At 47.6% G+C, this 13,471-nt stretch overlaps 1 protein-coding gene across 2 annotated transcripts in view; it reads right to left on the minus strand.

Moving 5' to 3' along the window:
- Positions 1–507: 507 nt before the first annotated feature.
- Kctd2 (potassium channel tetramerization domain containing 2) overlaps positions 508–13,471 on the minus strand; it is a 31,676-nt gene continuing 18,712 nt past the window's right edge. The window contains exons 6-7 of one of the 2 annotated variants that reach the window (XM_029562715.1): positions 10,202–10,307; positions 508–684 (exon numbers count right to left, since the gene is read on the minus strand). In XM_029562715.1, coding sequence (XP_029418575.1) covers positions 10,209–10,307 — 99 coding nt within the window. In that variant the 3' untranslated portion in view covers positions 508–684; positions 10,202–10,208. Of the gene's footprint in view, positions 685–10,201; positions 10,308–10,407; positions 13,122–13,471 lie in introns of those variants that run through there. The other variant, XM_008831435.3, reaches the window with a different exon arrangement.

A 13,471-nucleotide genomic window follows, 5' to 3' on the forward strand; every position in this document is an offset into this window, starting at 1 on the left:
GTTCTTGCAGAAGACCCGGGTTCGAATCCCAGCACCCACATGGCAGCTAAAAACTGTCCATAACTCCGGTCCCAGGGGATCCAACAGCCTCTTCTGACCTCCGCGGGCATTGCATGACACAGGTGCACTTACTTACATGCAGGCAAAACATGCATACACATAAAATAAAAATAATAATATATTTTTAAAAAATAAGGTGGAAAACACTTGTGGAGGAAAGGCACTTGAAGTTGTCCTATGACCTCCACAGGAATGTGTACACAAGTGCATGTGTATACACACATACACACACACACACACACACACACACACACACACACACACACACTATGCTGCCTCCCAAATGGCAGAGCTGTGTTTGGGGCACAGTTTGTTGTGCAAGCCATTTCTTTTTTGAATTTGGCTAAGCTTGTAACCACTACAGTTCTGAGTCTTAGAGCAAAAATGACAGTCTTAGCCAAGCACGGTGTGTACTTCTGTAATCCCAGCACTTAGAAGGTGGAGGCAGAAGGATTGAAAATTCTAGGCCAGCCTGGCTTAGCCTGTCTCAAAAAACCCAAACAAAAGCCCAGCAGCATTCAGAGTCTCTCTCTTACATATGGTCTTAAGGAAGCTTTCTTGAACGGTGGAAGGTAAAACTTTTGGTTATCCATCACGATGCTCCTAGCGAGGACCCTGGTCATGCTGGGAAATGAGAAAAGAGTGAAATTAAAAAGAGCGAAGTCTTTCCAGGGGGCTGGAGAGATGGCTCAGTGGTTAAGAACGGTGTTCTTGCAGAAGACCTGGGTTCAAATCCCAGCACCCACATGGCAGCTAACAACTGTAACTCTAAAAATTATGTGGCAGGAGAGATGGCTCAGTGGTTAAGAACAGTGTTCTTGCAGAAGACCTGGGTTCAAATCCCAGCACCCACATGGCAGCTAACAACTGTCTGTAACTCCAGTTCCAGGGGATCTGACAGCCTCTTCTGTCCTCCACGGGCATTGCATGACACAGGTGCACTTACCTACATTCAGGCAATACACTCACACACATAAAAAGAATAATTTTTTAAAAAAAGGTCTTTTCAAAGACCTTAAAAGACAGAGAGATTAGAAAATAGGTAGAACAGAAAACATATTAGTCAAAACAAAAATATTAGTAAGCACGGTGGTGCGGGCCTGTAATCTCAGCACTTGAGAGGCTAGGCAGCTGGATCAGGAGTTCAAGGCCAGCCTGGGCAATATAGCAAGTTTCAGGCTAGTCTAGGCTCCATAGTGAGACCATCTCAAAAAGCAAGCTTGGCATAGTGTTAAACACATCTCTAGACTCAGCTAATATGGAAGATGGCCTGAGCCCAGGAATTTGAGGCCAGCCGGGGTAATATAGCAGAGACCTTGTTTCAAGACTAAATCTCTCTAAATTCTTTTTTCAGTTTTTAAAAATTCATGCATGTGTGTTTGTGTATGTTTGTACATACATCTCAATGTGGCTGTATGTGGGTGCTTGAGGAGGCCAGAAGATAGCATTCGATTCCCTGGAGCTGGGGGATACAGGTGGTTGTGAGCTGCCTGATATGGGTGCTGGGAACCAAACTCATGTCCTCTGGAAGAGCAAAAAAATCTCTCTTAACCACTGAGCCATCTCTCCAACCCCTCTTTAAAAAACTTTTTAAAAAGATTTTACTTATTGTTATAGGCATGGTGGCACATGCCTTTAATCACAGCACTCGGAGGCAGAGGCAGGCAGATCTCTGTGAGTTCAACGCCAGCCTGGTCTACACAGTGAGTTCCAGGCCAACTGGGGCTACAGAGAGACCCTGTCTCAAAAAGACCCCCCCCCAAAAAAAAGAAATAAAAAGAAAAAGAAAGAGAAGATTTTACTTAGTGTTATTTTATGTAGAGGAGTGTTTTTCCTCCACTAAGTGGACCACATGCATGCAGTGCCTGCAGAAGCCAGAAGAGGGTGTCAGATCCTCTGGAACTGGAGTTAAAGATGGGTGTTAGCCACCATGTGGGTGTTGTGAATCAAACCTGGGTCCTCTGGAAGAGCAGTAAGTGCTCTTACCTGCTGAGCCATCTCTCCAGTGAGATGGAGACCCGTGCCCCCAACATGGCTCTACCATTTGGGAGGCAGCATAGTGTGTGAATTTTTAAGCTCACAAGACTCAGGGGCTGGGGGAAATGGCTCAGTTATGAGCACTTCCTGCATAACCATAAGGACCTGAGTTCATATCCAAGCATCCACATAACAAACCGGGTGTGGTCTTCTGCACTCCTGTAACGTCAGTGCTGTGGGGGTAGATGTGAGAATTGCTGGGGCTTGCTGGCTACCAATGCCAGGTTCAGCGCGAGACTCTGCCTCAGTGGAGGCCCACAGTGGTTATCTGGCTCTGGAGAGATTTTTTTAAAAATATATTTTTAATATATTCAAAGGAATAAGGAGAGGAATGATAGAAGGGGACACTTGATGCCCTTCTCTGGTCCCTGTGCATACAAAGGTGCACACACATGTATGCATATATACCACACAAACACATGCATGCACACAGAAGAAATAGAAAAATCCGTTCTTTGGGGCTGGAGAAATGGCTCTGTAGTTAAGAGCACTGGCTGCTCTTGCAGAGGATCCGAATTGAGTTCCCAGCACCCACATGGTGGCTAACAACCATCCATAACTCCAATTCCAGGGAATCTGACACCCTCTTCTGACCTCCGTGGGCACTGCACAACATGGGTGGACTTACATACATGAAGGCAAAACACTCCTACACATAAATAAAAATAATAAATAAAATATTTTTAAAAAGAAAAAAAGGAAAAATCCGTTTCTTAGGGACTGGAGAGATGGCTGAGTAGTTAAGAGCACTGACTGCTCTTGCAGAGGACCCGGGTTCAGTTCCCAACACCCGTATGGAAGCTAACAAACATCTATAGCTCAAGTTCTGGGAATTTCAATGCTGCCTTCTGGCCTCCATGAGCACCAGACCAACACATGGCACACACAAAAATTCAGGCAAACACTCATACACATAAAATAAAAATAATAATGCTTTTTATAAAGAAAAAGAAAAATTAGTTTCTTAAAAAAAAAATTCAGAGTCAAGGGCTGAAGTGTGTATTTACCCAGCGTGTATAAGGGCCTAGGTTCCAGTCCCAGCACCAAGGCTGTTTTTCATCAAGTATCTTCATGTGGTGCTATCTACTTCTTATTGCTTGACTACAGGAGGCCCACAGTGGTTGTCTGGCTCTGCCTGGAGATTGGTCATGGTGTCCTGAATATGGTGTGTGAGGTGCAAAGGCAGTAAAGCCAAGGATGACCCTGTGTTCCTTCAGAACAGATCTGAGACTTCCAGCTGGAATCCTCAGACACCTGGGCCCAACCAGAGATCAGTAGGACTCCAAGCCGCCTTTGAGCCCTGGCAGAGGCTTGGTCTCTTTCTAGCTCATCCTGCCCTTAGCTGTGCTCCCCTACATCTCAATCTACTTCAGATGGCTTCTACCAGGGGCCTTTCCCTGGGACACCCAGTCTTCAGGGTCGATCTCTACATCCCTGGGAGCTAAGGAAAGCTTTGTGAGCCCCGTCTGTCAGAATCAGATTCCACCAGAAAACAGGCTCTAAACGCAGGCTTCCTTCTCCTCGACTGTGGCCCTGTAATTTTGTTAGAACACATGTATGCATAGTCTCTCTCTCTCTTTCTCTCTCTCCTCTCCTCCCCTCTCTCTTTCTCTCTCTCCTCTCCCCTCTCGCTTTCTCTCTTTTTCGTTGGTCAGAATAATCTGGACCTTGGTCATCAGTACCTCAATATTTAATATTTGGCTCCTCCCCTTCCTCTATTTGAGGCACTGCATATTTAAATCCCTGCCCTGAGCGCCTCACCAACTCTGCCTGAGGAGCAGATGGTCCTTTCCTGCTGGGAGCCAGGCATGCTCACAGCAGAAGGTTCACATCACCTTTGGATCTCTCCACTGTTTACTGATTGATATAGTACTGGTTTGTTCTCCATTTCTGACCACTTGTGAGTCTCTGCTGTGCCTTCCTTTCCCAGGTTTCTGTCCTCTCAGAGTTCTGTCCTAGGAAAACTCCCCACACTGGCTGCCAGTGTTTCTCTTGATGGTGCCAAGTCTTTGTGATTGGATAGGTGCATGGCTGAGGGTTCCAGACGTTCCCGGTGTGAGATCAGAAGAAAATGACAGCCAAACCCAGTGCAGCTGACATGCCTACTTATCACTGTCCAGAGAAAAATGTATGGCATTTGTTTCTCCATAGCCCTTTAATAACAAACCCCAGATGCAGGGACGCTCAGCCACCATCAAACTAAGTGGCTTTCACTGAAGGTTTGGAGTGTGACTAAGTGTTCAACCAGCTGAGAGCAGAAACGTGCTAATGTCTTCCCCAAAAGAAAAAGAGGCATCTTCTTCATCTCTTCCACTTCCTGCTGGATCCGTGAAGCCCAGAAAGGCGGGATGTGGCAGACACTGTGTTTGAGGGTGGCAGAGCATTTGTCCTCATATGACAGAGCTGCCCTATCAATGTGGTGTGGCTACCTGCTACCTCCAATGCTGGGATTACTGGTGAGAGATAAACTATCATATTTAACGCACGACCACTGGCTTTATATGAAGGTGGCTGAACCAGTTCTCACCTGAATAGTAACCGAAACAATAGCTTACTAGAGCTATATTTAGGGGCCAGCAAGAGGGCTCAGTGGGTAAAGGCGCTCATCACCAAGCCTGATCCCTGGAACCCACATGGTAAGGAGAGAATGGATTCCTGCAGGCCCTCTGGCATGCAGGGCAATGTGACATAAATGTGTCCTCCCCACAAATTAATGGAATTTTTAAATAGGACCTGGAGAGATGGCTCAGAGATTAGGAGCATTGACCACTCTTGTAGGGGAGCTGGGTTCAATTTCCAGCACCCACACGATGGCTAATAACTGTTAGCTAACAATTCCAGGGGATCAGATGCCCTCTTCTGACCTCCACAAGCATTGCATGACACAGGTGCACTTACATGCAGGCAATACATAAAATTTAAATACACATAAAAAATTTAAAATTTTTTAAAAATAAAAAATAAAGCTATCATCAACCTTACTATGTGCAATCCGATAGCCCTCAGTGTTAGTTTTTTTTTTTTTTTAAATATGTCCAAAGGTAGGACTGTACTTTCAGTGTTTTTGAGACAGGGGTTCATATGGCCCATGTTGACCTCAGACATGCTTTGTAGCTGAAACTGATCTTGAACTCCTTAATCCTCCTGCCTCTACCTCCTAAGTGTTGGGATTACAGGCATGTCCCACCACACCTGGCTAGGACTGTTTATATTAAGGGACTAAAAAGTTATAAAATAGAGGGCTTGTGAGATGGCTCAGAGGGTAGAGGCATTGGTACTCTGCCTGGTGATATGACATGACCAACCTGAGTTTGATCCCTGGTAGTTGAGAACCAACTCCTAAAGGCTATCCTCTGAGCACACATGCCTGCACACACATATACACATGCAATAACATTTTAAGAAAAAGAAATACAAAATTGAAATTTGGTGTGTGACCCTTGATTGGATTTGGGCGTTTTAAAAATGTAAACTTTATCTGGGCATGGTGGCACATACCTTTAATTCCAGCAGGCAGATCTCTGTGAGTTCAAGGCCAGCCTGGTCTACATAGTGAGTTCCAGGACAGCTGGGGCTACAAGGAGACCCTGTCTCAAAAGGACCAAAAAAAAAGTAGACCAGGCTGTCCTCTAATTCACTCTGTAGGTGAGGAGGCCTTGAACTGTTGACCCTCCTGCCTCCATCTCTCAAGTGCTGGATTTACAGGTGTGTGCCACCACACCATTTATAGGGTGCTGGGAAAAAAAACCCAGGGCTTCGTGCATGCAAGGCAAGCATTCTACCAACTGAGCTACATCCCCAGCCCTTGATAATTGCGGAATTTTTATGTTTTCTTAGATGTGATATTGGTAACTGCATTTGTGTGGAGGAAAGTATTTATTCTCAGGAGATGGGCAGGAGCAAGAAGCAGTCTTAACTGCTGAGTCATCGCTCTAGCTCCTGTTCCACATTTCTGTATAAATGGAAAATTTCTTTTTATGATGTTGGAGATTAAACCCATAGCCTTGTGCATGCTAGGCAAGCACTCTACCACTGAGCTATATCCCTAGCCCTTGGAAACTTTTTGAATACAATTCTGAGGTTGTCGCGAGTTTTGCATTACTAAATGTGACTTTTAACCCCTAGGCTCAGGAATACTGGGGTAGCTGAAGCACGGTCTGTCTCGGGGCAAGTTCCCTTTGCCTTTGAGTCTCAGTTTTCCCAACACAGTCGCTATGGCTTGGATAGTGTGAGTATTCCCCCAAGGGTTCATGTGTTGGGAGTTTGCTCCACGTGTGGCAATGTGAGAGGTAGGCCCTTTAAGAGGTGAGGCCGAGGGCCTGGAGAGATGGCTAGTGCTTGCTATGCAAGTATGAGGACCTGAGTTCAGGTCCCAGCACCCATGTAACAAGCCAGGCATAGCCTCATGGATGCCTACAGCCCAATGATACGAAGAATAGAGGTGGAAGGATAGTAGAGCCTTGCTGGCTGCCAGCCTCGTCAAAAAAAAAAAAAAAAAAAAAAAAAAAAAAACAAAAAAAACACAAGCTCCAGGCTTAGAGAGGAACCTTGCCTCAAAGAATAAGGAGGAGGGTCTGGAGAGATGCTCAGCGGTTAAGAGCACTGGCTGCTCTTGCAGAGGCCCTGAGTTAGATTCCCAGCACTCACATGGCGGCTAACAACCATCCATAACTCCAGTTCTGATGCCCTCTTCTGACCTCTGCAGGCACTGCACAACATGGCACTTACATACATGCAGGCCATACACTCATACACATAAAAATAAAATCTTTTAAGAAAAGGAGAGTGATAGAGGAAGGTGCCCAACACCCTCCTTTGGCCTCTGAGACATGTGTGTCAGGTTTGGTGGCTGCTGCCTTCCCCTATCAGGCACAGTCATGGGGTTAATGGAGACCGTTGATGGAAATGCCTGAAGAGGCAGGCACTGGCTGTAGCGAAGGTTATCATGATTAGGGAGCTCACCTTATGGAGACCTTCACCTGGCTCCTCCAACTCAGCCTGTCTAGAACGAACACGTGATTTCTTACTGGTCCACTCGACCCAGTCCTCACCTGCTCATCATCCCTGGCTCCTCTCACACCCAAACCTTGCTCTTTAAATCCTACAGAAGCTGCCTTCTCAGCTTGGACCCCAGTTCCTCACTGCTGCTCCACCATCTCTAGCTCTGCCCAGGTTCTAGGTTCTTTGCTGGCTGGTACAGCAGCCTCCTGGTCCCCCTGCCTCCTCCACATCCTCGTCCTCCACATCCTCGTCCTCCTCCTAGCCACTCCCTGCCTGCACATCCTCATTCTCTCTGGTTTCCCACAGGCCTTGGGGACTCAACCTAGGGACTTCAGTGCCTTGACTGTCTGGGCGTGTGCAACATCTGGCAGCAAGCTGGGGAATGAGTGCTGCATGCTGGAATCCAGGTGTCAGCCTGAGCACTGCTGCCCAGGAGGCCTTTGTGACTTTCAGGGTCTTCCAAATCCCTTTTCAAATATGTGCTTCTTTTTTTAAAAAAATGTATCATTTTTATTTTATGAGTGTACTGCCTGCATATATATGTAAGTGCACCCATGTTGTGCAATGCTTGTGGAGGTCAGAAAAGGGCCTCAGATTCCCCTGGAGCTGGAGTTACAGATGGTTACTAGCTGCCATATGGGTACTGGGAATCAAACCTGGGTCCTCTGCAAGAGCAGCCAGTGCTCTTAACCACTGAGCATCTTGCCAGCAAATCTATGCTTCTTATCCATTCATCTTGATTGGGCAAAGCAGACATATTTTTTGACTATTTCACTCTTTGATTTGTCAGTGGTCAATAACTCATAGCTCAGCCTTAGACCAAAAAAAAAAAAAAATCTGATAGGCAAGGGAATTTGCTCATAATTTCCTTACATGAAAATCTGAGGATATATACAAATTCTTCTTCTCTCCGTCTCCTAATTTTTGTTAGCCCTAATTAAGAAAAAACTAAAATCATTTAAAATACTTCAGATATTTGAGATTTTGATGTAAAAAAATTTTTTTTCGGTCTTTTTGAGACAGGATCTCCCTGTAACCCCACCTGGGCTGGAACTCACTAAGTAGATCCTTACATGAAAATCTGAGGATATATACAAATTCTTCTTCTCTCCGTCTCCTAATTTTTGTTAGCCCTAATTAAGAAAAAACTAAAATCATTTAAAATACTTCAGATATTTGAGATTTTGATGTAAAAAAATTTTTTTTCGGTCTTTTTGAGACAGGATCTCCCTGTAACCCCACCTGGGCTGGAACTCACTAAGTAGACCAGGCTGGCCTTGAACTCAGAGATCCACCTGCCTCTACCTCCTGAGTGCTGGGATTAAAGGTGTGCCACCACCACACCTGGCTCTTGATGTACAAAATTTGATTCAGGGAGTTGGGTGCAGTGGACATACCTGTTAATCTCAGCAGTTGGGAAGATGAGACAGGAGGATCAGTTTCTAGCCCCGCCAACATTTGAAATCCTGCCTCAAACTAAAAATCAAAATGGGGAGCTAGTGAGACGGTTCAGAGGTTGAGAGCATTCTCTGCTCTTACAGAGGATCAGAGTTTGGTTTCCTGAATTCATGCCTGGTGGCTCACAACTGCCTGTAATTCCAGCTCCGGGGGGATGTGATGCCCTCTTCTGGTCTCCATGGGCACCCGTATGTACATACTCATAGATATAACGAGAAACACATACATGTACTCGTAAATACACAGAAATCTTAAAATCTTGAGGGCTGGGAGCTTAGTGGTAGAACACTTGCCTAGCTCGTTTGAGACCCTCAGTTCAATCTCTGGCACTGCAGAAAAACGAAGAGAAAGCAGCAACTTAATTACACAGTGCAGAAAACTGGCCAAGGAACTGACCTGGGTTAGCTAGGTTAGGAGGGTAACAGTTGACTCCAGGGAGAGCTTTACTGTGGAAAAACCTTTCCATGTGCTATGATCTTATTAAAGATTCATCTATGTATCTGCCACTTGAGCAGACTCAGATCTCTGAATTATCTGTTGCAAACTCTGATCCTGTGCCATGCTCTGATAGCCCTGAGCCGGCACTCCGCATGCAGAGCTCCACGGAGGGGGCAGGTGCAGGCTTTCCTTCTTTGCTTTGCAGACAACCACTTCCCCTTTGACAAATAGCTCCTGCTTTGCTACCAGGCCTTAGCGACACAGAACACTTAACCACAAAGCATCAAGTGACTACGTGGCCTAGGCTGCCATTACTAACTAGGTGTTGTTTCACTCAAGCCAACTGAGGTGTAGTCTACTTGGTCAGACTAGTGACCAGCTCTCAGACAGGGACGCAATGGCCTGGCACCCTGGAGAGGTGGTCAGATCATTTTTGTATAAAGCATATTGTATATTATTCTAAGAAACATGAAATTGTTCCTTACCATTGTAAGAAGTTCAAGTATGCTGATACAAGTCTCTATGAGCCTACTAGGAGGGCAGAACTAATTACAACATTGTGCTCTCTCAGCCCCAAGCCCACCTCCATACTGTGCTCTGAGCCGCTGGTTCTGGGATGATGCAAACCCCTTTGCTTCTTCACCAGGCGGCTCCCTACAGCTTTGACAGGGAGACAAGGCTGGAAAAAACGGCCTGCTCTTCTTCCTGTTTACTCCTCATCAGTGGTCAACAGCAGCACCGTCTGTGCTCTGGCATCAACAGCACAGGTTAAATGTGGTATTTGCAGTCCCACTGTGCACTGGACAGTACTGCTGAGCGGCCAGCATCTCCATAGTACCTTCTGCCAGTCTACATCTTACCAATCCAGCCTTTTTCTGTTCCCATCCAGGGAGGGGTAGCTGACCCTGCTGTCCCGCCTTCATCCACTTATCATCAGCTGCTCCTGAGTGTCCCTGAGACACCTGCCTGCCCTGCTTGCTGATCTGTAGGGATCTTCTCACCACCCCGAGTGCAGGCCCAAGGTAGCCGGTTGTTAAGCCCTTTGGAGACCTCCCCTTGCCAGATGCTGGGGATCACCACCAGCCTGTTGGTCGCTTGATTCTCAGCGTCTACTTCTAGTCTCTGCCTGGCAGAAAAACCAACACCTAGTCATTCCTCTTCAGAAGACTCCTCCCTTGTCCCTCAGCTCTTTGGCAGGCAGCCTCACCTTGTTCTCAGTGCTCTTGGGGCCTCTCATTTTGCTGAGGAGGAGGAAGGCCGAACACACCTCTGGCAGCTTTAGCAGCAGGACGGATGGGGGCTCTGAGGTGTCCCTAGGAGGAACAAGAAGCCAGTCTGCTGAGACCAGCCTGAGGAACAGAGTGACTGTGGGGCCATGAGCTGGCAATGTACAAGTGGTCTGAGACCCTGATGTCATTTCTTATCTTTATTGACAAAAAAAGTCACATTCCAGACTTTTGTTCAGACACATGAACAGTAACAAAGGGCACCCAAGAGTGACTGGCATAGTCCTAAAGGCGTGGATCAAAGGCCATGCTGGAGAGTATGGGTGCCCCTGCGGCCCCTACTCCCTCAGCATCTCTATTGCTCCCTCCCCACACCTCCCTGACACCCGGGAAGAGACTGTGTGGGGACAAAGTCACATTCGAGGAGGCTGGGCCCATCACAGCAAGGAAAAGACGTAAAGAGCAAACAGAAGCTGCTGAAGGGCTCAGAGGACAGTGGTGCTCCTAGGCCTGGTCAGCATCACCTCAGTCAAACCTAGGATAAAGAAAAAGGCAGACACTCCCATGTGGCAGTCCTGGGAGTGTGGGTCACAAACATAGTCAGCTCTCCACCTGCAGCGATCAGCCAGATTCTCCAGCAAGGTTCTCAAGAGCAGCATAATTCAAAGGGACTCCCCTGCACCTGAAGCAATGAGTCCCCTCAGACACTTGAAGCAGGTGAAATGATACTGGGCTCTAGCCAGGGAACCTTCAACACTTGCCCTCTAGGCAGCAGATGGGCCCTTAGTGTGAGTCCTGAGGTCACTAATACGACTTGAGGCCCCCCGGTATACTTTGTACAGGACCAGATACAGAATTCTGACAAGTTCAATGAAGATAACATTTTTCAGGTACTTATCCAAAGTCTCCTCTCCATCCTCCTCACTCCGCAAAACTTGGGGGTCAGAGGCACTGGGCCTGTCCAGAGTCCTGGTGGGTACAGACCATCTGGTGTGCCCCAAGAAAGCAGAGGGACAAGGGGCCTTCAAGGTGAGTGAGCCAGGGGCCATGAGAAGAAGTGCTTCTCCCAACCTGACATCACTTGCTTGACTTGGTCCAAGGACCCTTTTCCAAGTTCTCGCTCTCTGGACAGAGCAGCTCTTCATACCAGTTCATTTTCCTCAAATACACTCCAATCTCTTCTTTTTCCTGAAAGATGACAGGATGGATGGATGCCTGGAACGTTTGGGAAGCAGTATCTACTTTTCCTGAAGAGGTCAGATAATATGTTAAGCACTGTAAAAACAGTGGCACTGCCAGCCAGACTCCAGAGTTGCCAGAACACAGCTCCACTGGTGGACTGGACAGGTGCATTCCTACGCTACTCTACACAGTGAGCAGCAAAGCCAGCTGGGCATGTCAGCCACTAATCCAAACATCTGGCACAGAGCAGTCTTTCAGGAAATCACGACCTACGAACCCTGGAGAGCAGCTGTGCTGTAGAATGTAGAGAATCTTGGTGCTGAAGGCACCCATGGGTGCTGGGCCTGGGGTGGCTTTTACTGATGGCCATTCCCGAGGCAGCCTTCCCTGCTCCATACCACATGCCACGGTTTAAAGTCATCTAGGGAAAATGAAGGCGACTCTGGTTCCTCTGCCTTCCATGCTTACTCAGAGATTCCGAAGTTCAGAGAGGACACACAGACACCAGCTCTGTGCTTACAGGCCAAAGGAAGCTTTGCAGTACTTCACTGCACAAGCATTGGATCCTCTCCTGCTATGGAGGCCTGCCACAGGAAGTAGTCATGGGGGGAGGGGTCAGAGACACTGGGGGTCCTTAGACTGCCACCACGAACACACACAGGCAATGTGCTGTAAGGCTAGTCTGCCATGGTTAGAAATCAAGGAGAGACACAAGCATCACCCATTGGTCAGTGCATGTTCAAGAGACAATCACAAAACACTGCACTTTTAGCTATGACAACATGATACATTTGGCAACTTCTACAGAAACAAACTTCCTCACCCCAAGCTACTAGAGAAGGTTCACAAAGTCCTTTCTCTTTGGTCCAGTTCATGAAGCTGGGGAGGAAGACAGGGTCAACCAGGAAAGGGCTCCAGAAGCAGTTAAGCCAACTGCCTAGCACTCCTGTCTGTCCACATGGCTCAGGGTGCCACAGCCTTAAACCTCCTGGGAGGTGAGTCATGTGGGGCTCAGCTACAGGAGAGACGCCAGGCAAAGCCACTCATGGGAGCAGGGGAACACTTGGAACCAGGGGCAGTAACCACCACCCTCAAGTCATATCACAGGACACCTCATCCTCCCGCCTCTGCGGCTCAGATCATAGGAATGTGGGTCCTCTGGTAACTCTATTCTTGACCCAAAACTTCAACATACTAAAGCCAGCACCCTCTACATCCCCTGCCATCCTCAAAGGGTGCCCAGGACAGGGAAGAATGGTCTAACATGGCCAGGCTAGTAAGCAGGCTGAGACAGGGCACAGCCTGGGACAATCCTCCTTCCTCTGCTCTAGCTTCCTTGGCATCTAGACTGTTCTCAAGGAGCTAGCTCTTGTACCTCTTTCCCAGCTCCCCACAAGGTTTCAGCCAGGGACCCAGCTCGGCTGCAGTAGTGAAGGTCTGTCCTAACACTGGCTAAGAAAACAAAAGCAGGTTTCTGAAAAGGGGATGTGCAGCCAGAGGTGCACTGTCCTCCGAGTCCCAAGGGTAGGTGGGGTTCCTTTGGTTTTGACCAGAACACTTTGTCTCCAGGGCCAGGCACGGCTTTGCTTTGCAGTAGCTCGGGTGCTGTACAGGTCAAGGCTCCCTGCACAGAGCTGCTCTCTGGACTGCTCTCTCCACCTTCAGGATTTTGAACTGCAGACTCTCTGTTTACATCCGAGATCCTCTCTCCTGAAGAATCTAAAAGTGGAAGAAGGGGGAGAAGACGAGTCTGCTGATCAGGCTGCTGAGGGAGGGAGAGACCCATGGGGCTGGGAAGAGACTGGGGTAGAGCAAGGGCTTAGCACGCTGGAGGCCCAGGTTTTTATCTCCAGCACTGGGGGGCAGGGGGCATTAATGAAAGGACCCAAATCACAGTAGTATCTGATTACAGTTGTGCTAAGCTAGACATCAATCATGAAAACAATTTCAAATTGATTTAAAAAGAAAAAAAATCTTGGCACTCCTATCCTCAGGCCTCTTGGGGTAAGTCTATAGCGCAGCCCTCTGCGCCGTGACTCACCCAGCCACATTCACCCTTCCATCTCCCC

The sequence above is a fragment of the Nannospalax galili genome, unplaced genomic scaffold (genome assembly GCF_000622305.1).
Source record: "Nannospalax galili isolate Female #2095 unplaced genomic scaffold, S.galili_v1.0 scaffold634, whole genome shotgun sequence".
NCBI classification, from domain to species: domain Eukaryota; kingdom Metazoa; phylum Chordata; class Mammalia; order Rodentia; family Spalacidae; genus Nannospalax; species Nannospalax galili.